The sequence below is a fragment of the Rhineura floridana genome, chromosome 11, assembly GCF_030035675.1.
Source record: "Rhineura floridana isolate rRhiFlo1 chromosome 11, rRhiFlo1.hap2, whole genome shotgun sequence".
In the NCBI taxonomy this organism is placed as follows: Eukaryota; Metazoa; Chordata; class Lepidosauria; order Squamata; family Rhineuridae; genus Rhineura; species Rhineura floridana.
In genome coordinates this window covers 54,697,982-54,722,444 of record NC_084490.1, presented here as the reverse complement: position 1 = coordinate 54,722,444, position 24,463 = coordinate 54,697,982, and the positions used below count along the sequence as shown (strand labels likewise).

General features: G+C 44.8%; 1 protein-coding gene across 5 annotated transcripts in view; it reads right to left on the bottom strand.

Moving 5' to 3' along the window:
- Positions 1-1,190: 1,190 nt before the first annotated feature.
- FMNL1 (formin like 1) overlaps positions 1,191-24,463 on the bottom strand; it is a 133,152-nt gene continuing 109,879 nt past the window's right edge. For 3 of the 5 annotated variants that reach the window (XM_061592187.1, XM_061592183.1, XM_061592186.1), the window contains 14 exons: positions 22,105-22,230; positions 20,531-20,792; positions 19,678-19,998; positions 18,028-18,152; positions 17,724-17,926; positions 16,048-16,282; positions 14,158-14,226; positions 12,641-12,721; positions 11,252-11,381; positions 10,850-11,013; positions 9,946-10,047; positions 8,709-8,807; positions 7,388-7,514; positions 1,191-3,868 (listed from right to left, as the gene is read on the bottom strand). In XM_061592187.1, coding sequence (XP_061448171.1) covers positions 3,765-3,868; positions 7,388-7,514; positions 8,709-8,807; positions 9,946-10,047; positions 10,850-11,013; positions 11,252-11,381; positions 12,641-12,721; positions 14,158-14,226; positions 16,048-16,282; positions 17,724-17,926; positions 18,028-18,152; positions 19,678-19,998; positions 20,531-20,792; positions 22,105-22,230 — 2,148 coding nt within the window. In that variant the 3' untranslated portion in view covers positions 1,191-3,764. The remainder of the gene's footprint in view (positions 3,869-7,387; positions 7,515-8,708; positions 8,808-9,945; positions 10,048-10,849; positions 11,014-11,251; positions 11,382-12,640; positions 12,722-14,157; positions 14,227-16,047; positions 16,283-17,723; positions 17,927-18,027; positions 18,153-19,677; positions 19,999-20,530; positions 20,793-22,104; positions 22,231-24,463) is intronic. The other 2 variants (XM_061592185.1, XM_061592184.1) reach the window with 2 other exon arrangements.

Genomic DNA, 24,463 nt, shown 5'->3' with positions numbered 1-24,463 from the left:
TTGATTAAAATTTGGCAGGGCAGCTCATCAACAAGATGAAGGTAATTCAAGGAGGGGATCCAGCCTGTCACTTAGCAGGAGCCTAAAGGTCCAGCCAGATACTTCTAGGGAGAGCATGAAAGCAACAGACCTTCCTTCTAGCATCTGGTAGCCAGGGGTACATTGCTTCTGAATGTGGCTGTTCTGTTAGCTGTTATGGCTAATTGAATAATTTATTTCAGTCGTAGACCAGCAATAGCAATACAAAACAGTTCACTTATAAAATAAATATTTACAAAGTAGAGGCTCGATTTGCAAAACTGTTGTTAAGACTATTATCAATAAAAACTAGAGAGACGTTTTAAAATCATTAACTAAGACCCTCCTGCGAGTGATAGCTGCTGCACAGAATTTTGCTACCAAATCTGTGACCCCGGGGCAACGCTCCTCAAGTAAGCTATAGACATATGTTGCCTCTAGGGCTCTCAGCATTTTGGCCAGACAAGGGGAAATAAAAAGATCACGGAGATCATGATATAACGGGCAGTGTAGTAAAACATGGTCTGTGGTTTCCACTGCACCGGTCTCACAAGGGCACACCCGGTCAGTGTAGGGGATTTTCTTGTACCTTCCTTCCAAGAGCTCTGAGGGAAGTACATTGAGTCGCACCAATGTAAATGATTTCCTGTGTTTGGCAATACACAAGTTGGTTAAGTAGCCCGCAGGCACGAAGGGTATCACACTGATCTGGTAGTTATGGCTAATAACTGTTGATAGACTTTTCCTTAGTGGACTTGTCTAATTTCCTTTAAAAGTAATCTAAGTGACATCTTGCAGGTAATCTGTAAGTTCCCTCAGCAGCTTTCTGGTGTGTTGCAATGTGGCAAAAAAAGAAAAATGCATGTGCAAACTCCACAGTTAAAATATTAAATGTAGAAAAAGTTGTATTATGGAAAGCCTCAGTGGACAGTTGGATAATCCAAGCACCTCTGCATCACTCCCGCACCTGGATTTTTGATGCAGGTCTCTGAGATACCGAGACTCCGCAGTCAGAAGGGTAGGAAAGAGCATTCCACTGCTCTAGTCACATTGATATTAGTGAACATTTTGCTGGAGGCAACCTGGAGAATGTTCAAAATCAAGAGTATAGCTTATGAAGTCCTTTGGTCTCATAGAGATAGACAGCACTCTCTTGTCAAACATAGCCACCATTTGCATCTTTAGAATACATTTATTATTTGCTCTTTGTTAACTTGCTTTGGAGTAAATGCAATTCACATAACCATATATAAAAATAATGTATACAAAGTAGCAATCATGTAGGGCATTGTGGTTCTCCCCTACATGGATCAAGGCATTTTAAAAACAATAGGTTGCACATTCAATTCGCTTTCTAATGCCCCCTTCCCCCCCCTTGTGTGTGATGAATCAGTGTGCAAGGTTGCTATGCTGAGTGTATATGCTGTGACCGTATTGGTTGCTTTTAAGTTACAGGAGAAAGCAATGGTAGCCTAAATCTAAACCTAGAGTCTCTCTTAAGTGGGTATGCAGGTTCTGGAGCGGGGTGACGAGGTAAAGCAGGGGATTGGCCTTGGCATTTCTCTTAAGAGAGTTTTGTTTCATCCTAATTGAGACTGAACAGCAGAATTATGTATGTGTATCTTGCAAGCTTGCATGCTGGGTAGGAATGCAAACCAATAGCCCCTGTGGGCACAACCTGTTTCAGGGGGCCTGGATTTATACGAGGGGATGGATGGCATGTGTTTTTTATAATCTGGTCTCAAACAAGAAAAACGGCATGATCCATAACAATATGGGACCAATTTGGGGGGGGGCAGGTGCATGACTGCAAGTGCCACTGTACGTGGGATCTGCATGGAACCAGGGTTGCTGAAGGCAGTTTATCATGTGTCTGCCAGGACTGCCCCATACTTTAAGAAAAGGGACACTGGCTGCCTGCCTTTCTAAGCAAAGTGGCTAAATGATGTAGAATCCTTCAGCCAATCTGGCTCCTGAATCACGCTGCAAATTCATTGGCTGACTGAATTTGTACTAAAAGATGACTCCTGGAAATTATAGCGTGTGTGACTGAATGATCCAATCACCATCACTCCCACTCTTGGTTCTGGTTTCTTGTTGGGGGGGAGGTTTGAGGGAAGAGTAGTACCTAGGGCACTGCCTGCACATTGGAGAAAAAGCACCAGTAGAAAACCCCACAGAAATGGGTGACACCTTGTGGCAAGAAAAAGAACAGCAACTCCATTTACCCAGTTTGATTGTCACAAAAACCTATGAGCTTCTTTGCATCAGAGTGGGCTGGTTTTAAAAATGTCAAAGGGACACCTGCCTTAAAGACTTAAATCCTGAGATGCTGTTCCACTGACCACATCTGTACGCTAGGGCTGTCTGTTGTGCTAGAACAGGAAGCCAAAATTATTTAAATCCTTTAACAAAAATTATACCACCTATTAGGGAAATTCAGGTCCTGCTTAGAGCCCAGTCCTCTTTTCTTCATGTGGGCTAGGCACTTGCCTTCCATCACTCCATCTAAGACTTGCACAGGGGCCTCTCAAATGATTTCAGATGGTTGTGGTCAGGGGAAGCCTTTGTGGAAGGAGGGAAGGACAACTCGGATTGCCCAGGTATATTTGATCAAATCTGCTGACCACATCCAGTCACAGCTCACTTGATACGTGATTGTCACTTTCTTGCCCTCTGTATCCACAAATCATGGGGCCGTGATAGGGGGCAGACTTGGCCTACATGAAAGTATGGAGGGGGACAGCCACAGGCTGTGGCTGCAGTCCCTGTCTCCTCAGTCATCTATGAGCACAGCAGCCTTGGTAGGGACTTGACTACACTGTCAGACATCCTCGGCTCTAAGGATACTCCAGGCCTGGCCTGTATGTGGACCTGCACCAGCCGTAAAGAAATGTTGGGAAGGAAAAAAACTACACAGGCCATTAGCAATTGAAGCCAACCCACTCGGCAGCATAAACCTGAAACCTGCAGTTTGGGTCCTACAGGGCTGAAATGGCCATGGCACCTCCAAGGAAGTTTTAAAAGTGCTGGAATTGGTGCTGTTTTGCAAGGGTGCTTGCTGTCACCCAAAGTCCTGGTGGACTCACTAGGAACGTAGCCCTGTTGCACCACTTGAATGGCTTAAATGATCCTGAGGTTACACATTCCTGGCTAAGTAACCTTTCTACAAGCATGCGATTACTCACATGGATAAAACGGCACCCTTCATGTCATAGGGAGAAACCAGCCTGAAAACACTGCCCTGCATCTTCTCTAGGCCAGAAGTGGAGAATTAAAGCAGAATAAATGTCCCAGCTGAAGGAGGTGGGGAAAGGAACCAGATCCGGCTGGGTGGAGTGGTTAATGGGGAGTAGGAATCTAGACCCTGTCAACTTAGTTTTCCTCGGAGGCAGCAGCCACAGAGATCCCATCGGCTGTCTTTGTGGCACAGAGTAGAGCCTCTTCCCCAACCCCCACCCCACCTTAATTCCATGTTGGGGCAGACAGATGTGGCCAAGAAGACTTGTTTAAGTTCAAAATGAAGCAGCGCTGATCCAGTGGGCAGCATAAGGAGCAAGACTGTTGTGTTTGTGCCCACAAAATGGCTTTAAAAGCTGGGTGGGGGGAAGTTATCCTCCCCTGAGTCTTTTTGTTCCTTGGTGGAAGGAGCTTTTAGTCCAAGCCTGTTGGCTAGGACCCGCTTAGTCCTTGCTTCACCCCTTTAAACCAAAGCTTGGCTTGCTTGCTGTTCTTGTTCGTGGCTGTCACACAGAGATGTCGGCAGTCACCTGCAGCGTCTGCGCAGTGGTCCGTTTCCTGGCACTGTGCCGACCAGTGTCTCCCCGCCGGTATGGCTGGTTGCGCAGACCTGCCACAAAAAACCCCACAATGCCAGGTTATTGTTTTGAATGTATGCATTTGACCATGATTGTCTATGAAATCTGCCTTACACTGATATCTCCCACCATGCAGAACGGATTCAGTACTTAATTCAATAAACCCCATTTGCCCACTCCATACCTTGTGCTTCCTACACTGCTGCTGCGGTCTCTGCATACAAGGTCAAAGAGCTATCATATCTCCTGTCAAGGCTAAACATGCCCAGTTCTTTCAGTCTCTCCTCATAGGGCTTTAATTCCAGTCTCAAAGAGCTATCATATCTCCTGTCAAGGCTAAACATGCCCAGTTCTTTCAGTCTCTCCTCATAGGGCTTTAATTCCAGTCCCCTGATCATCCTCATCACCCTCCTCTGAACCCGTTCCAGTTTGTCTGCATCTTTCTTAACGTGCTGCATCCATACTCAAGATGAGGCCTAACCAGTGCTGAATAGAGGGGAACCAATACTTCATGCGATTTGGAAACTATACTTCTGTTAATGCTGCCTAAAACAGCATTTGCCTTTTTTTGCAGCCACATCACACTGTTGGCTCATATACAGCTTGTGATCAATGACAATTCCAAGATCCTTCTCACATGTTGTATTGCTGAGTGAAGAATCCCCCATCTTATACCTGTGCATTTGGTTTCTTTTTCCTAAGTGTAGAACTTTGCATTTATCCCTGTTGAATTTCATTCTGTTGTTTTCAGCCTAATGCTCCAGCCTATCAAGGTCCCTTTGACTTTCATTTCTGTCTTTCACGGTATTAGCTGTGCCCCCCAATTTTGTATCATCTGCAATGCAAGATCAGGGGACTGGAAACAAAGCCCTATGAGGAGAGACTGAAAGAACTGGGCATGTTTAGCCCGGAGAAGAGAAGACTGAGGGGAGATATGATAGCACTGTTCAAGTACATGAAAGGTTGTCACATAGAGGAGGGCTGGGATCTCTTCTCGATCGTCCCAGAGTGCAGGACACAGAATAATGGGCTCAAGTTGCAGGAAGCGAGATTTCGACTGAACGTCAGAAAAAACTTCCCAACTGTTAGAGCTAAACGAGAATGGAACCAATTGCCTAGACAGGTAGCAGGCTCTCCGATACTGGAGGCATTCAAGAGGCAGCTGGACAGCATTCTGTTGGGAATGCTTTGATTTGGATTCTAGCATTCAGCAGGGGGTTGGACTTGATGGCCTTATAGGCCCCTTCCAACTCTACTATTCTATGATCCTATGATCCGCAAATTTGATAAACACTCCCTGCACCTCGTCATCCAAGTCATTAATAAAAATGTTGAAGAGCACTGGGCCCAGGACCAAGCCTTGTGGTACCCCACTCATTACCTCCCCCCCCCAGTTTGAGAAGGAACCATTGATAAGCACACTTTGAGTACAATTCTGTAGCCACCTGATAGTTGTTCTATCCAGCCCACATTTAGCGAGCTTGCTAATCAGGATATCATGGGACACTTTGTCAAAAGCTTTGCTGAAGTTAAGTTATATTCACAGCGTTCTCACAGTATAAAAGTGCTGTGGGTGCCAGCACCCAATGGTTGCCATGGGTAGCAAAAAAAGAGGTGCCAGTACTTTGTACCATCCCTGTCTCTTTCACTCACTTACTCTCCACACACACACGTGTACACAGACACACACAGCCCTAGTCCTGTTAATATCATCTATGCACCAGGCTATGCTGTACCCAGCCTTAGGGTGACCTTCACATCACCTATTAAGATCCCATCACAAGTCTAACAGTAAACGTGCAACCTATTGTGACCTGTCATTTGCTCTGGAATAACCCCAACATGCCCACGTTCACTGGCTCTAATTCAGAGTGTTGTGCAATTCAAAGTCTGAGAGGGGGCTTCTAAGTGTGTTTAGATGAACATGTTTAGAAAACCCTTTCAGAGCTTCATACTGATTGTGCACAGGTCTGGAGCGGAGCAATGCACCCTCACCCCTCCCTAATTTAAGCCCTCACACATTCATTCAAACACCTGAACAGCGCTAGACACCAGATATTGCAGGTGTCATCCCAACATTGGAAGGAGATTTTGCAAGATGCCATCTTTACTAGCCACACTTCCCTCCCCTGCCCCTACATACATCCAGCCCTGCCGTTGATGCAGTTGTTACCTACAGCCACATGCTACAGTGGGCTCTCTTCATTGAAACTGGCATCGCAGAAGAGGCGGGAGGAGCGTTTGCCCGTCCGAGCAGTGAAAGGAACGGTCTTCAGTGCTAAGTAAAGAATAGTTCCAGGAAAAACCAAGGAGAGTAAGAAGAAAGAGAGAGCAAAAGCAGCAGGCAAGTTAAGTCCCCCAACAAACAAGAATATGGCCTCTACAAAGAGGTATAAGGTCTCTAACGGCGTATCTGCATAACACAGCAGTTCGTCTGTCATGGCTCCCCCAAAGAATCCTGGAGAACTGAAGTTTGACGAGAGTGCTGACAAATTGCTGTTGGAGACCCTCAACATCCCACTCTACCCTACTCGCCTGTGCTATAAAACATTCCCCCAGTTTTCTGGGAAGGAAGAACAGCTAATCAACCAGTTTTCAGTTTGTGGTATAGATACACCCTTTGAGAATCCTAGACAGGAAAAGTTGTGAGTACACTTAGAAAGAACCATTAGTAAAAGCAGATAAGTTTGTTTGGGGGGGGGGAAAGCAGCAAGGCTAAGAAGGGCAGAACAGCGGGTAAGTGCCTCTGTGAAATAAGAGTCAAAAGCAAGCCGATTTGCAGTAGCAGAAACATCTCTTATAGCCTCTTCTAGTGCCACAGGTGACTGGGGGGGGCTTTGACGAGATCAGGAAGGGCCTCAGAAGTCCACATGTGAGTTTGCAAGGCCAGATAAACACATTAATCTGTGTTGAATTACTAATTATAAATTAAAAAAAACAGGCTTATTTGGTTTTTGGGGAAAAACTCACCTTTCTTTCCCCTTTTGTATTACATTGTTCTTATTGGCTGATTTTAATGTTTTGATCATGCTGTGAGCTGCCTTGGGCCTTTGTTAACAAAGAGGACTCTCAAGAGGTGGATTTGGTGAAACAAAAATACATAAAGGTGCCCATTAGCAGCTGACTGCTCAGCAAGCCCACAACTACTACGATGGAAATGAAGCATACAGCCCAACCACACAGACCAGTTAGAACTGTACTGTGACAAACATTTGCTCCAAAAGAAGATGGCATGGTCCCAGACAAATAAGAGCCAAAGGTGCTCTCTTTGGTAGCACATCTACTAAGAGCCAAGAACTAACACACTTAGCACAGGGGAGTGCTTAGCAGTGGCCTTGAACCATGCAGTGAAGCCTATAGTTACCAACTACTCTGCTTCCCCAGACAGATTCAGGTGGTTGCAGAGTTATGGCAATACTGGGCTTAACAACTTTCTTCAGGTACTAAGATTCCAGGCAGCTCCCACTTTGCCTGCCCCATTGACCTTCTGTGGAGGATATGCAGAGACTTCAAAGCCCACTGGCAAAACAAACAGCTTCCCTCCTCCTCACCCGTAATAATGTCCTCAATGGCTCCATCCTTCTCTTCGTAAATGAGGGGCTCTTTCACCAGCTGCTTCTTCTTCAGCTCAGATATGAGGTCCATCTGCTGTCGCTTGGCCTTATGGGTGGGAGACTGCTGCCAAGACAGAGGAAGAGAAAATGGTTGCTGTGGTTACGCACGTACCACTCTGAAATCTGAGACTGGTGTTTGCAGGGCCAGCCCACCCATCAGGCAGCTGTCCAAGGTACTATAGATAGGGGGGACCAGTTCTACCACTGCTGCTGTTGGAAGTCTTTGATTGTTTGATTATTTAATTATTTTTAACCCAGTCTATTCACAAGGGCCCAAAACAGCAGATCATTAAAAAAAACCATGACAAATATGAGTCAAAGAAAAGAAACCCTCTGTAAAATAGTGATTGAAACATGCATAGAAAACCCTGATCAGGTACTAGTTTTTCTGGAAGGCCACTCTGAGGACAGGGCAAATGATCCCACTGCCCCATGCCACTCTGAAACAGACTGCCAGTGGGTCCCAAACACTGAAATCCCTGCATACACTGCTTCACTTCTCGTCAGTACAGGCTGCTCCATTGGAGTGAATGGGGCGCTGCCTCACCAACCTCAGTCTGCCCTCTTGTCTGTCTTACAACCAGCTCAGGGGTTAGCTTTGCCTATCAACTTCCTCCTCCTCCTTAGTCTCAGTGCTGTTCTTGAGAAACTCAGCAGGGAGGAGGATGGGAACAAAACTAGCATTAGCTGGCTCCGCCTGTCATTGGCTCTGGCTCCACCTATTGTTGGCCTCCCTGCCGTCTGCCCCACCAGCCCCAATGGGCACCAGTCACCGCTGGAGCTACTCTTCACGCCACACAATCTTTTCAACACAAAACTGGATGTTCCCCCCTCAATCCACATCTCTATGGTTGCAAAATTGTACTTTAGAACATCAGAAGCTGTATCGTGAAATCTCAGGAACCAAATGGGAATCACAGCATGCCTGTACATCTATACCTGCCCAGCACTATGGCTAGCAAAGCCGGTGTTTTTTCTATAAACCTATTAAGCCCACCCCCCACCCCGTATCTCCTCCTCTAAAAGCCAACTGCTTTTTCTGAAACTTGTCAATGGAAGGAGTTATACAAATCCTGCAAGCAAAGGATTATTGGCCAAGTTTAGATTTGGTCTCCAACACTAAAATCCAGTTACTGAATAGCAGGAACGTTGAGGATAGTTGAGAATAATGGGAATTCTGGAACTCTTTTGATCTTGAGAAAAAGGGGAGAAAGGGGGGCATTGTTTTAGAAAGATTTGTGAAACTGTTTACACGTACCTTTGGTGCTGCCTTTTCCTCCTGACTGGGGGAGTCTATTTCCTCCACTTTGGCAGCTGCTTCCTGCTTTCTCCACAACTGGATGTCTTCTTCCGCTTTCTTTTTATGAGGTGGGGAAAAGAGAAAAACAAACTCTAAGCGATTACAAAGTGTCAGAACTTTCCCCCTTTGCAAGCCCACCTTTTCTTATTCCTGAAACCACCTTATAATATAACATGGAGGACAGAGTTCTTCAACTCATGGTACACATTCCCCCAAGTCTCATGCCCATTGCCCAGATATAATCAGTTGTTAGAGACTCGAGCAGACTAATTGCCCCCTCTGCTTCACTTTTTCCTCCCCTCCCCAACACTCTCAACATTCCATGACTCAACTGTCCTCAACCCTCTGTAGGTTCTAGAAGCTCTTTGATCCTTGTTGGGAGTTCTTGAGTTTTTCTTTTTTAATTTACAAAACTAATAATATAGTTTGGCATACTAAGAGAGTCCTTCAGCTATGCAGAAACCACTACCTTATTTGGGGTGGCCCCGTTTTGTTTCCATTGCATGGATTTCCACTGCAAAGTCCCATTTTGGGACTTGGTCCCCCAATACATACGCTAATGTTTTGATGGACGGGAGTGGGGGGGGGAAGAGAATGTAATTCTAAACTTGTGATTCTAGTCCCACAGTTGTCCACTAGTGCAACCAATGGTCCTCATTAGCAGGCAGGGGAGCATTTTTTTTTAAAGGTGACCCTTACCTTTCCTTGCCCCCCTGTAGCAACATCTACGACAGCTAGTGATTCTTTTTATTAAAATTATTACTATCAAATGCTGTCCATGAAATATGATATAAAGAACAGGGGGACAGTCTCATTTAACATGAGTAAACTATATCTCAATCAAATCTAGCAAATGCAGTAATCTGAACAATTTGGGAAAGAGAGAGATTGATGGCATCATACAATCCTCCTGCATGTAATACAGGCAATGCCTAACAATTTATTGAACCTCATAATTAAAATTATCATCAACACTTAGCATTTATATAGCATATTTCAGGAACTCAAAGTCCGTCTAATTACATCAGGAACCTTTACAAAAGTCAGCAGGTTATTATCTTCACAATGCAAAATGAAGCTGAGACTTAGGAAGTGTGGCTAGCCTAAAGCCACCTTGTGAGTTCATGGCTCAGATGAGATTTGAAACTTCCTGCCTGTCCCAGCTTATAGTCAGAAGCAGACGCGAGACACTGACCTTGTGTGCCTTCACAAAGCGCACAAAAGTAGGGAAGAACATGGTTGGAGGGGTGGTCTTGGGGTTTTCCCCAAAGTACTCCACTGTCGACTCGTAGGCTTCCTACGGAGCAAGAAAAAAACTCCAGAGTCACACCCATCAGCATGAGAGCAGCTGGGTCAACAACAAAACATTCCTTCAAATGTATTTGTTTCGTATACTTATTAGTCGCCTCATGCAATGAGCCTCTTCTCTTTTGGAGCCTCTGGATGGTGTGGGGCTGACTTCAAGGTATGCACTGTCTACTTAACTTTTTTTTAGCAAATATGACAAAGAGCCTTGTGGCACCTTAAAAACTAATATTTATTGTGGCACAAGCTTTCATGCAGTTTGATGCATAAAGTGCTATCCTCGGTTGAGAGAGATATATATAATAGATATATGCAAGGATGTGGAGGGCAAACGGTTAAAAAGGTGAATGACAATGAAATATATAAAACAGTCTCTGACAATTCAGTTACGGCATAATTGTATGCAAAATAAACACAGTGAACATTCACAGCTCAGTTCTGTCTTTTATCTACCTTTTAAAGAAGCCAGAAACGAGGAACTTAATGGCCCTAACTAATTTTAATCAGTTTATTTTTAAAATGTGTGTGTATGTGAGTGAGTGAGAGAGAGGTCACAAACGTTATGCATCTCTTTGGTGTTTGCATGCACCAGGCAATAGCTATTTGGAGACATTATTACAGTCTGATAATTCATAAACAGGTAGTGTGGCAAAAATACTTCTAATCCCTAACCAATTGTCTGAAAAACCAGGTGGTCCCCCCAACAGATGTAAGAAAGCTCTTTTTAGGCCCAAATCTCCCTCTGTATTTGCCAGTTGCCATGACAACCCCTTCTAAACTAAGCCGCTCCTCACCTGTGCAGTTTTGCTGTCTGCCAAGAGCTTCTCCATCACTTCTGTGTTGGCCTTGAGGAAGTCCTTGAGCACAGCACTGTCATCCTGGCGCATGAACTCTTTCCTTGTTAGCTCCATGCCCCGCTGAAGGCCTCGCACGTCTTGGAGTACACTGTCCAGTGAGACTACAAGGATGGGTAGTGGTGAACAGAGAAAGAAGGGTGAGGTGTGACAGGACTAGTCAAGCTGGCATGGCTCCAGTTAACTCATCTATCTTGGGGGACCTCAGAATAAATTCTTTTTAGGGTAGGCACATCTTCCCATTCTCTCCCCCCCTCCTTCCCATATGCCAAGGAGAGGGAGCTACACTCTTTCTCTTCACCATGAAGTGCTCCTCCTGCCCACAACCCCCTGGCTCCACACCTGTTGCTGCTTTGTCCAGAAAGTGCAGCTCACTAGAGAAGCTTGTGAGGTCAGGGTATTTCTCCTCGATCACCCGCACGATGTAATGAAGTAGCGTCTGCTTCCGATCGGTTGATTTCATGTCCAGGAGCTACAGAAAGAAACAGGGATCAGAATGGGGAAACCCAAGCCCCAATTTGTCCCAAACACCTAGCATTTCTCTTGGTGTTATTGTCCTCTTAGAGTTGCCATTGCCTACTTTCCATGAGGCCTCTTGTTTTAGGTTTTCTGAGGCACTAACCATATCCCTGACATGTCCATAACCTTGAACTATTTTATTGTCCCTGATAAATAGTTTTAGGCCTACTAGAAGCCAGGGAAGATAATCTTCCTCATTACCCTGACAGCATTAACAAAAGAGCATTTCCTCACACAGCACATGGTTAAGCTATGAACTTTGCTACCACAAGATGTGATGGCCACCATATTGGATGGCTTTGAAAGGGGATTAGACACATTCATGGAGGATAAGGCTTTCAGTGGCTACTACTCATGACAGCTGTAACTCTGCCTCCACTGTCCGAGGTAATATGTCTCTATGTACCAGTTGAATATTCAGTGCCAATATCTGAATACTAATAAGGCTATTGGGTTGCTAGCCATGATGGCTATACTCTGACCCCATGGCTGGAGGCAATGTGCTCCTGAATACCAGTTGCTGGAAACCACAGGAGGGGAGGCCCTGCCTGGGGGCTTCCCATAGGCATCTGGTTAGCCACTATGAAAAGAGGATGCTGGACTAGATGGGCCACTGGCCTGACCCAGCAAGCTCTTCTTATGTTTTTACCAGTTTACAAGCAGGGAGAGGGCTGTTGTGCTCATGTCCTGCTTATGGGCTTCCCATAGGCATCTGGTTGGCCACTGTGGGAAACAGGATGTTGCACTAGACAGGCCTTTGTGCCTGATCCAACAGGGCTCTTCTTATGTCCTTAAAGGATGTGCCCCAGGAGCATCAATGGGCTCAGCGGTTTAAGGTGTGGGACCAGGTACACTGTATAATGGTTCAGAACACAAGATAGAAGAATATTTGAAATCAGATTCCATGTCAGACCTTTCCCACTGTGAAAAGGAACAATCTCACCTGGTATGCACAAGAGGAGCAGCACCAAGAGAGCTCTTCTTGCTTATACCCAACCTGTAGCTGTCACTGCTCTCTAGCTGGAAAATGGCATCATCCCATGGAATCTTGCTCCTTTACACAGTGGTTTTTTTAGTTGTTTTGGTGAAAACAGCAATCCAGTATCATTGTATACAAATCCTTGTTTACACCCTGCTGCTTAGTTTCTGGCCATGCCATGCTCCTGTAAGAGGGTACCAAGGTTTCTGTTCTCTCCCTGTGCCTTCACCTACCGCATCAAGGCTCTGCAACCGGAACCCATAGGCTGCTCCCCGCTTGCTGCTGTTCAAGTAATTCCCAAATGCCAGCACAATCTATGAAGAGACAACAAATAAATTAAAATGAATTGTACATGGCTGGAACCACTTGTTTGGATCTATGCATCCAGTCCACTGGTGGCCTAGGACCCAGGGAGGAAGTTCATTTCTCTTATATGAACATCCCACAAAATGAGGAAAATGCAGGATATACTGTATATTACATGTTTTCTTTCTAAATAGACACGACATGATGTCTAGAGCAATTTTGCTAATTTTTGTCCCCCAAGGTTTTTCTGAGGCCAAAGGTGGGCTTACATGTTACACCGATTAGTTGATTTAAAACAGTTATCAGAGATTCACTCTTATCATCTGCTTTGGTTGTCTTACAGTAGATGAGCCAAGATGTGCTACATCTAACTGGGCATTTGCTATCACCTAAATTACAGGCAGCGGAACTCCCAGAGGCAGCAGGGGTCTGTGGCAGTTTTGACCAGGAGTGAGAGGGCCTGGTTATGGGATTAGATCTGGCTGCCTCCTTCTCCAACACGATGCTTTTTACTGACTCCCTGAAATACCAGACTAGAGGCAAAGCCACATCAGCACCAATTGCATAGTTAAACTTTGGAAGTTGCTGTCATTTAGATGTGGTGGTCGCCACCAACTTAAATTAGCCAAATACATGTAGAATAAGGCTTTCAATGGCTTCTCATGGCAGCTGTAGGTTACCTTCAGGATCAGAGGCAGCCCGCCTCTGAATACCACTAACTAGGGAACACCAGCAGGAGAGGGATGTTGCCCTCATGTCCTGCTCACAGCCTTTCCAGGCATCTGGATGACCACTGTGGGAAACAGGATGTTGGACTAGAGAGGCTTTTGGTTTGATCCTGCAGGGCTCTTCTTAGGTTCTTATGGCAAATTATTTCCAAAGGTGCACACCAGAACACAGTAGTGCTCTGCAGGAAACTCAATAACATAACCAAGGACCCCTGTGAACCCAAAGTAGCCCCCACAAAGCAGGCTGTCTGAAATCCTGCTCTGGCTTTGCTTCCATCCAATCGGTCTCTGCTGAGCTCAGGCAGACAATTCTGCAGCGGAGTCAGTCACTCAATCCTCTTGCAGATGCTGCAGATTTATCCACCCTGAGAGGGGACTGTCTGTTGAAACTGTACCCGAGTCAGTGTTCTGGGTTTACCTGCTTCCAAAATCAGGGAGTACTCCCATATCAGCAACTCATGCAGAAACACACTGAGCAAGCTCCTGTGGAAGCAGGTATTTCTTACTCTACCACACTCTAAATGTGGTAGCCTTTTTTAGCCTAAGATTCACTTGTCATTAGCTGTAATCTGGGGTGGGGCGGGGAGTGTCTCAGGTATCTGAACTTTGGGATGCAACAGATTTAAAGCTTTGTTGGACTAGTGGCTGGAAAGGTGCCCTCTCCCTGACCTAAAAGGCTGTGTGACACACCCATCCTTATTTTAAAGGCACCTCACCTCCAGAATCTGGCGCAGTTTGGTAGAAGCCTTGACCGACATCGAAGCAGCAATGATGGAATTGAGCTGCTGTAGACGGGAAAGAGAGCCATAATGACATAATCAGATCTCTTGCTTTGTACGACACCCTTTGCTCCCTTAGCTCTATAGCTACTCTAGCTGGCACCCTTAGTGGAATTAATTCTAAATATGGAAAGTCAAGTTTTTATTACAAATTCTGAATCCAGATACAAAACTTTTTAAAAAACAGATACAGTAAGGCCCCGCTTCCTGGCACTTCGCTTCCCGGCATTCTGCTATGTGTCAGCTTTTGTTTTCCATTTTAAAGCCGATTTTTGCTCTTTTGCGACATTTCTGTGTCATTTCCACATGACGGCCCCATTATAGTCTATGGGTTCCGCTTTACGGCGGGGGCCTGGTCCCTAACCCGCCGTATAAGCGGGGCCCTACTGTATCAAATTTCAGATTAATATTTTTTCTATTTGATGGAGGGAATATTAGATCTTGGGTGGGCATGTGAGAGTGAAGAGTACTGATCTTTGTACAGAGATCAAAATCTTAGGGAAATGTCTTAAGTTTAATTCTCACCCTCCCTCCACAAGTGTTTCTTGGAACTTCAGATTTTTGAATCATCAAATAAATGATTTATATTGTGTACACACCCAGAGCAAGAAAAATCCCTAAAATCTGTAAGTTACCAGGCCTACTAGGGTCTGGATGATATACTTAATATTCCTATTATATTCCATGCCTGATCCTTCAAAGATCTAGGCCTGGGCCTTGGAAAAGACAAACAGTAGGCATTTTCACATATTCTCCTGCCCTCCTTGTGACAGACTCCTAGAATTCTTCAGCAGTTCCGAGGCCTTGCAGGCAGAATTCCACACACGCCTCAAGATGCTCAGCAATTAGCACAGGTTGGCTGGAAGGCAGATGTCCAGTAGTGCCATAACTAAAGGCGGGACAGGCTTCCAATTCAACACACAACCTCTTCCACAACAGGAGTGACTTCAGAATTACTGTAGACTTTTAGGTGTACTGCTGCTCCAATTCAAGAGTTCTCCCTAATCCAAAGTTGTAGTTTTAATAGTCTGGTATTTTTTAATGCAATCTGGTACCCCAGATCCTGATGGCTCTTCTGTGATCCCCAAAAGCAGCATGAGTAAGTTTCTAGTAAACTTATATGAGCATTGAGACTGACCCTGCATTATCGGGGCTGCCGAATAATTCCTCTCAAGAGGCTGGAGTTGATCCCTATTTCCCAGCTTTGTATTTAGCACAGATGTGCATAAGAAACCTGAATGAGGAACTGAAGTTTGCATACCTTTACTCCCCCAAATAAGCTTTGGGTTACCCCAAGTAGTATACTCAAATGTCTGGGAGACTGTCTCCCAGCAAGCATTTTAAGGCAGTGTGTTATGTTCATTTTATTGTTTATTTTATGTATGGCTTGTTTTTATGTACATGGCTTAGAAATGCAAATGATTAAGCAATATATAAATGCTTTAAATAAAATAAAATAAAAAATAAAGCTTGCCAAGTTGCTGCTTTCTGATGTCACATGTGTCTGATTTTCTTCTCCATCTCCCAGCAGTACAGAATAGCTGAGTGTCTCTTGCTGTGCAGCCTATGAGAAGCTGCAACAGAGCCCCTCTGCCAGGTCTTCTGCCCTCACCAAGCAGCCAAGCAAGCCAATAACTGTCTTTTCTTCTACCATTGTGAAAACATGCTTACCGTACCATATCAAAAAGGTGTTGCAAAATTTAAAAATCAATGTATTTCACAATCTTTTATGCCCATTTTACATACCTGTCCACACTGCACCAGCCCAGGTGCCCCCACTATTGTCCCACCCTAGTTACCATAGGGTTGCCATTTGTGCTCCCTTACTGGTAGGAGGAGCTGTACAGTGTCTCCAAAGTTGCCTAAGAAGGTCATAATGTTCATGCGCTCCGTCAGGCGAGGAATCCTGCTGAATTTAATCATGAACTGGTCCTCATCTGAAAGCTCATCCAGTGGCCGCTGCTCCTTCTCGTATTTGCGGATCAACGTCAGCTCGTATTCTGTGGGGATGAAACGCATCAACAACTCCAAGAAGTCAAGGCTGAGGGACTGCAGGTCATACCTGAAGAGGAGTAAAGTAGGCCAGAATTAATTGGCTTGGCAAGAGAGGACCACAGTGCCTTTTTAAGAACATAGGGAGATAGGAGGAATGTTTCCCTGGAACCATTTACTCTGATTGTGGATCTGCGAGTTACTAGAATGAACTAGGACCGGTTTCCCTCTTCTCTAGTCCTCAAAGAGGAAGCTAATGACAGCTTTTAATTTCTAAAAAGGTTGCTTAAAACAATATTTCAAAGGCTATTAATAGAGCTCCATTGACCACTTTATGGTGACAACAAGAGCAGGAAATTAAGTCTGAGATTCAAGCAACAGAGACAAGCTTTCCTTGCCTTTATCTGAACCTGGATCCTCAGTCAATACTACTTGAAAGAGGGCCACAATTCAGTGGTAGAGCACATCCTTTGCATGCAGAAGGTCCCAGGCTCAATCTCTGGAATCTGAACTTTAGAAGTATCTCAGGAAGCACAGCTGGGGAAGGTCGCTGCTTGAGGCCTTGAAGAGCTCAGGCAGTTCCGGACTAGGTAGACCAATGATCATCTGATTCATTATAAGGAAGCTCAATTATGTTCAGAGCCTTTCTACCACGGCATTAGCCCTTCCATAGATAATGGTGGGAAATTGACTGCAGCATGATAGAAGGTGAGGCTCATTCTAAACTAACTGAAGAATTCAACTCAAGAATGAGTATGGATGAGTTATGTTGGGTATTACTGACTCCTGTAAGACCACAATGTGAATTTCCTAAGGACTCTGCTGGGTCAGACCAAAGACCATCTAATCTACCATTCTATTCTCACAGAGACCAACCAGATCTCTTTTCTGGTTCCAGTTGCTTCCCATCCTGGATATCTAATTGCCTGGGAGCCATCTATAAACCCTCCTAGGTCATGTCAGGTCAACATCAATGCTGGACATTTGGTTCATGTATGAGTTCCCTGCCCAACTTTCCCAAGCCTTTGGTGCTTGCCCTTTCCCTTGCTACTGAAGAGCCTCCCGAATCATGTGCAAATGCTACACAGGAACAGAGGAAAACTCAGTATGACTCAGAACATTAGGCCATCTAGCTCAGGATTAGCTATAGTGACTGGCAGCAGGACTCCAGGGTTTCAGGCAGGGATCTCTCCTAACCCTACCTGCAGATGTCGGGGATTGAACCTGGGATCTTCTGCATGCAAAGCAGATGCAATGGTACTGAGCTATGGCCCTTCCCCATGCTCTTATGAACATACATACTGCACAACTGCCTTACTGGTTCACCTAGATGAGGGACAGCCAACAAGGCTTGTCTGTCTCTGTACCATCAATGAGGTGGATTCCTGCTTACTGACCCTGCTCTCAGGAATAGCCTCAATTCTCTCTCCGTGTAGTCTGGCTGCCTACACTCACTCTGCTGGGAAACTAAATCACAGAAAAAGAGGACTCCTTGGGTGTAGGCTACTCACGCCTGGATGGCCTTGCAAATGCCGTCGATGGTGAGCCCCCCCTTACGAAGTGTGATGGCCAGATTCTTGGCCCGGTTGCATTCAATCAGCGTCACCTTACTAGGAGCCTTCTGGGAGGTTTTCACCTTCAGGACAGTAAGCTCCAGGCTTGGACCTTGAGCTCTGGTTTTGAACTGTTCCTCAAAGTCATTCATGTTAAGCTCCTGTACCAAGAAGTAAAAAATAAGAACACAGCATGGGTTGGGTGGGCAGGGATGGAGAATGAGTAGAAAATGGGGAGGACAGAACTTCAGCCTGGACCTACCTGAAGGACTTTCTCATCATTGAGTTCGTTGAAGACAGTCCCATTGATTTGGTTAGGCTTCAGAGCCACCCAGTTGAAGATAGGCATCCGGAATTTGGTCTGTATTGGCTTCTTGATCTTGACAGCTTCCAAAGGATAAGAAAGCCTGTGAGAGCTTATACATACACCCATCCCCACCAAATTAAATAGCTCTTTCTTCCCAGTCTTACTTTAACCAGAGTTCTTCTGACAGATTTGGGCACAGAGGAAAGAAGAAATCCACAGATGGGATCAACCTGGAGATGGCTACGCAGCACATCCTGTGGCTGCCTAGCAACTGAAGGTACCAATTCCAGCCTTTAAACCATTCAACCTGTGGACCCACTAGAATGGCTGCGCTGATATTGATACAATGTTGGACTCAGACTCTGAAGACCACTCAGCTATGCAACTTCTTGAGTGGCTGCAGAAAATGGCAGTCCCTCAGCATAACCTACCTCACATGATTGTTGCGAGGATAAAATGGGAAGGCCCTCCCCTCACCCTCCAATGTATGCAGCTCTGAGGGATGTCAAGGTATAAGTATACAGATAAGCTAACTGTCTCTACTTACAGTACACATTCTGAACAGGCCACAAATTCCCAAGAATTTTTCAATTCCCAGCCATGAGCGTTCCTTGTACCCACTATTTACTGGAATTTTGTGAGGAAAGAATTGAGAATCCCAACTTTTATTTGTAATTGTAGAGAGAATGTTTTCTGGGGAAGCATTAGAAGTTGGGAGAGGGCTCAGCAGGGAATGTAAATGTAGTGGTCAGGGGTGTGTGGCTGTACTACCCTCTTCCCACTTCCACAATGATCATCTCAGGGACTCCCCTCACACTTCTAACCTATTTTCTCTCTCCCACCCCAGTTTATGTCCCCAAAACCCAACATCCAATTGGGAAAACAGAAAATTGATTAGGGCTGCAACACTTAACCAATGAATTGGTTAAATTTTTCAACTGAAACCCTTTTGACAGACTAAAAATATGCCCTTGATTAATGAACCAGACAACCCATTTCAAGTATAAATGTTGTGCGTGCGTATGCACATAGAAAAAATGTTTTTAATATATAGTACTTCTTTAAAATGGTGCCATTTTAGAAGAGGGATCCTCCCTTCTTGCTCACACAGGAAGGGTATGCCTGTATGTGCGTGCTGTCTGCTTATTTAAAATACTTATATCTCACCTTTCTGTCTATCTATTTAAAATACTTATATCCCACCTTTCTGTCTATCTATTTAAAATACTTATATCCCACCTTTCTGTCTATCTATTTAAAATACTTATATCCCACCTTTCTGTCTATCTATTTAAAATACTTATATCCCACCTTTCTGTCTATCTATTTAAAATACTTATATCCCACCTTTCCACCACACACAACACCACCATTTAAAAATAAAAGAACATCTTCGCCTTCATCATTATTAGCTAATTCACATGCAGATTTAATAGATTAATCAACATATGATTAAATCCACACCTCAACTGAGATGCTTTGTATTGAAACTAGATCCTAGAAATTATGCAAAGCGATTAAATGTATGACGTAAACATAATGTGGGCATAATCTGGGCACTTAAGAATACCTTCTTCAGAATGGTTCACCATAAATTCAACTCACCTGAGCTTATAGTGATTCCTGGAAGATTCACGCCATCCACCATGGGTGGAGGGGGAGGAGGGGGAGGAACTGGGCCATCCACTGCCAGGAGGGGTGGTGGTGGTGGTGGAGGATGGGGTGTAGTTCCAGCCACAGGAAGTGGTGGGGCAGGTGGAGGGACACTGACTCCAGGAAGGGGTGGTGCTGGAGGAGGAGGCGGGCTTTCCTCTTGAGAGGACACGGCAACCATGGAACTGCTGTCACTGGCAAAGGGCAGGGGTGGGGGTGGGGGGATTTCTGGAGCAGAAAGAGAAACAGAGGATGTGGATGGCAAAGGAAAATCTGGAAAGAAAAAGAAGCAGATACGATGAGTGCCTCTCTGTCCTATAGTTGGGGATAAAAAACCCTCCTGAGCCGCTCAGCAAAAAAGGGGAAATGCACTACAGGACAGGCATTAATGGAAGTTTTAGAATGGTAAAATAAGTGGAACTTTTTTGAATAAAAACATAAATTTTCTGTACGGTACATGGAAATTTCTCTGCAAGTGTACAGAATGGCTAGAATCCAGGAGCTGAGGCAAGTCATCAAAGTGCTCAAGCTGTTGGCGGCACTGCTATTCCAGAATACACATGGAGGGCTGCATGTACAAAAGTATTGTTTGAGAGGGAAAGGTTTTAGCCCAGTCTTCTCCCTGATATGCAAAGTAAGTACAGATAGTAATTTTCATATAGGGGAGCATTGAAACATACGATTCCCACAACTGTTCTCTGATGTGGTGGAGCCCAGCAAAAGGCAGACCAGACAATTCCTCAGATTGTCTGTTTCTGCCACAAAATGGAAAAAGCACACACCTTGTCTGTTCCATGGACAATACCTGTGCTGGTTGATGAGGGTACGTCAATAGTAACCAAGGAAGCTGCTGTGGTTTCCACAATGACAGGGATGACCTCGATGCCAACAATGCCATCTCCATCAGTTCCACGCAGGATCCGGATTAGTCCCTTGTCTTCCAGCTCCTCTAGTTTGTGCTCCAAGGCAGAATACTGTGGGGCCTCTCCTGACCCTTGAGGCTGCTGCATTTGTAACAAAGAGGGACTCCTTGGACTGTTTGTCTTGTTGACTTGCTCCTGTTTGCTCTGAGAGAGAGAGAGAGAGAGAGAGAGAGAGAGAGAGAGAGAGAGAGAGAAAGGTTTTAGCAAATGATGAACTCTAGGTAGAAAGCCTAGTGTACTTGGGCAGATCCTGGGTCTTGAGCTTTTGCAGGTGTTGCCATTGTGCAGGTTCAACTTGAAACCGAACTTTTCTGTATTGAAACACAAATCCTGTGGTTCTCGGGATTCAAACAAGCACTCTCTAGGAGAGGAATAGGGAACCACTGGCCTGTGAGGCAGATCCAGCCCATGGCACCTTTTTAATCTGGCCAGCGACCTCTCCTCCTTGGCCCTGCTCCCCCCGATTCCAACCTCCTCTGCACTTGCGCAAGTCTGGAGTGTTCCTCTAGTCCACAGTGGAGGGGCTGATGGCCTGCGCTATTACTTCCCATTGGAAGAGGCCAGCAGGAAAGTGACAGCTGCATAATGCATGTTGGAGGCATCCCAAGCACCTTGGACTAAAATCATGCAACAGTCCTCTGCCACTCCTCCCCCTCCAGCCCTAAAGAAAAAAGCAAGGGAACCCCCCCAAAAAAACCATCAACCACCTCGTAAGGGTCAGAGAGAAAAAGGGTTGTTGTTGCTGGAAACAAAGAGAAGGAGAAAAGAGGATGGCCTCACCTAACATTGATCTGCAGCTCCAGCCTAGTTACCCCCCCAAAAAATGCTGCTTTCAACAGAAAAAAAGGTCTTCACTCCTGCTCTAGGATTTATGCTGCCTGCTACTGACCTAAAATCTGACTCCAGTTACGAAAAAGGAAGCTGCCTTGTACCAAGTCAGATCACCAGCCCAACTGGCTCAGTGTTGTCGACACTGACTGGCAGCAGCGCTCCATGCAGGAGACATTCCCAGTCCTATGTGGAGATGCCAGGGATTGAACCTGGGACCTTCTACATGTAAAGCAGGTGCTCTACTGCTGAGCCCTGAATTTCTGGGGTCAGATATGCTGAGGACTGACTTTTGAAGCCTGTATTCTTATGCAGATTCTATTCATTTCAATGGGACATGTGTCAGAAGAGATCTTCCCACTGTGCTACACCCCACAGATCAGATCTATGTGTCTCCAACCCTGCCGTTGTTACCAGCACTCTCTTTATATTGCCTAAGATTGCTGCTTCACTTTACCTCTCTGCCCTGCTTGGAGGCTCCCTCGAGGCATTTGGCTGGCTGCTGCTGGAACCAGAATACTAGACAAGATGGACTTTTGGCCTGATCCAGCAGGTGCATCCCTAATGTTGTTTTCGAATCTATTCCAACCAATAGCTCCGACAGCTTGTTACACTCTGCTGTCCGTACCTGCTCATTGCTTGTTGTCTTCGCTCTCAGAGCCTCAACCTCGCGGCGTGACTGGCACAGCTGCTTCTCCAGCTCTGCAACCTTGGCCATGGACTCGTTCTCCGCATCCAGGAGTTTCTCTGAGAGCTGTACAGAGAAGCATTGTACGGACAGTGAATTTCAGGAGGGACAGAGATGCAACAGGGAAAAAAGGAGCGGACAGCAGACAACAACATGCTGAATAAGGTGGCAAGAGTGGGCAGCCCCACCAAACAAAGGGGGGGCTTTGTGCATGTGTTTTGCAGGGATAGGACACTGATGACTATAATAATAATGTTGTTGTTATGTGCCTTCAAGTCAACTATGACTTATGGCAACCCTATGAATCAGCGATCTCCAGCAGCATTTGTCGTGAACCACCTTGTTCAGATTTTGTAAGTTCAGGTCTATGGCTTCCTTTATGGAATCAATCCATCTCTTGTTTGGCCTTCCTTTTTTTCTACTCCCTTCTGTTTTCCCCAGCATTATTGTCTTCTCTACTGAATCATGTCTTCTCATTATGTGTCCAAAGCATGATAACCTCAGTTTCATCATTTTAGCTTCTAGTGGTAGTTCTGGTTTAATTTGTTCTAACAGCCAATTATTTGTCTTTTTCGCAGTCCATGGTATCCGCAAAGCTCTCCTCCAACACCACATTTCAAATGAGTTGATTTTTCACTGTCCAACTTTCACATCCATACATAGATATCGAGAATACCATGGTCTGAATGATCCTGACTTTGGTGTTCAGTGATACATCTTTGCATTTGAGAACCTTTTCTAGTTTTCTCATAGCTGCCCTCCCCAGTCCTAGCCTTCTTCTGATTTCTCGACTATTGTCTCCATTTTGGTTAATGACTGGGCCAAGGTATTGATAATCCTTGACAAGTTCAATGTCCTCAGTGTCAACTTTAAAGCTGCATACATCTTCTGTTGTCATTACTATAGTCTTTTTGACGTTCAGCTGTAGTCCTGCTTTTGTGCTTTCCTCTTTAACTTTCATCAGCATTCGTTTCAAATAAGAACTGGTTTCTGCTAGTAGTATGGTATCGTCTGCATATCTTAAATTATTGATATTTCTCCCTCCAATGTTCACACCTCCCTCATATTGGTCCAATCCTGCTTTCTGTACGATATGTTCTGCATACAGATTAAACAAATAGGGTAATAAAACACACTCCCCGCACACCCTTTCCGATGGGGAACCAATCAGTTTTTCCATATTCTGTCCTTACACTAGCCTCTTATCCAGAGTATAGGTTGCGCATCAGGACAATAAGATGCTGTGGCACCCCCATTTCTTTTAAAGCATTCCATAGTTTTTCATGATCTACACAGTCAAAGGCTTTGCTGTAATCTATAAAGCACAGGGTGATTTTCTTCTGAAATTCTTTGGTCCGTTCCATTCTCCAATGTATGTTTGCGATATGATCTCTGGTGCCTCTTCCCTTTCTAAATCCAGCTTGGACAGCTGGCATTTCTCACCCCATATATGGTAAGAGCCTTTGTTGTAGAATCTTGAACATTACTTTACTTGCATGGAATATTAAGGCAATAGTTTGATAATTACTGCATTCCCTGGGATCCCCTTTCTTTGGAACTGGGATGTATATTGAATGCTTCCAGGCTGCGGGCCATTGTTTAGTTTTCCATATTTCTTGACAGATTTTTGTCACAATTTGGACAGATTCAGTCTCAGTAGCTTGTAGCAACTCTATTAGTATGCCATCTGTTCCTGCTGATTTGTTTCTTCCATGTATTTTAAGAGTAGCTTTCACCTCACATTCTAAAATTTCTTGTTCTTCATCATAATCTGTCATCCTGGCATCTCTTTTATAGTTCTTCAGTGTATTGCTTCCATCTTCCTTTTATTTCATCTCGGTCAGTCAGTGTGTTCCCCTGTTGATTATTCAACATCCCTACTCTTGGTTTAAATTTCCCTTTCATTTCTCTAATCTTTTGGAATAGGGCTCTTGTTCTTCCCTTTTTGTTGTCCTCTTCTTCTATACAATAACTATTGTAATAGTTCTCTTTGTCCCTACGTACTAGTTGCTGTATTGTTGCATTTAGGGTTCTGACCGTGTTTCTATCGCCTTTTGCTTTTGCTTTCCTTCTCTCTTTAACCATTTGAAGAGTTCTGTCATTCATCCATTGAGGTCTTTCTCTCTTTTTAACTAGAGGTATTGTCTTTTTGCATTCTTCCCTGATAATGTCTCTGACTTCAGTCCATATTTCTTCTGGTTCTCTGTCAACTAAGTTTAAAGCCTCAAATCTGTTCCTTATTTGGTCTTTATATTCTTCTGGGATGTTATTTAAATTGTATTTTGGCATTACGATTGCT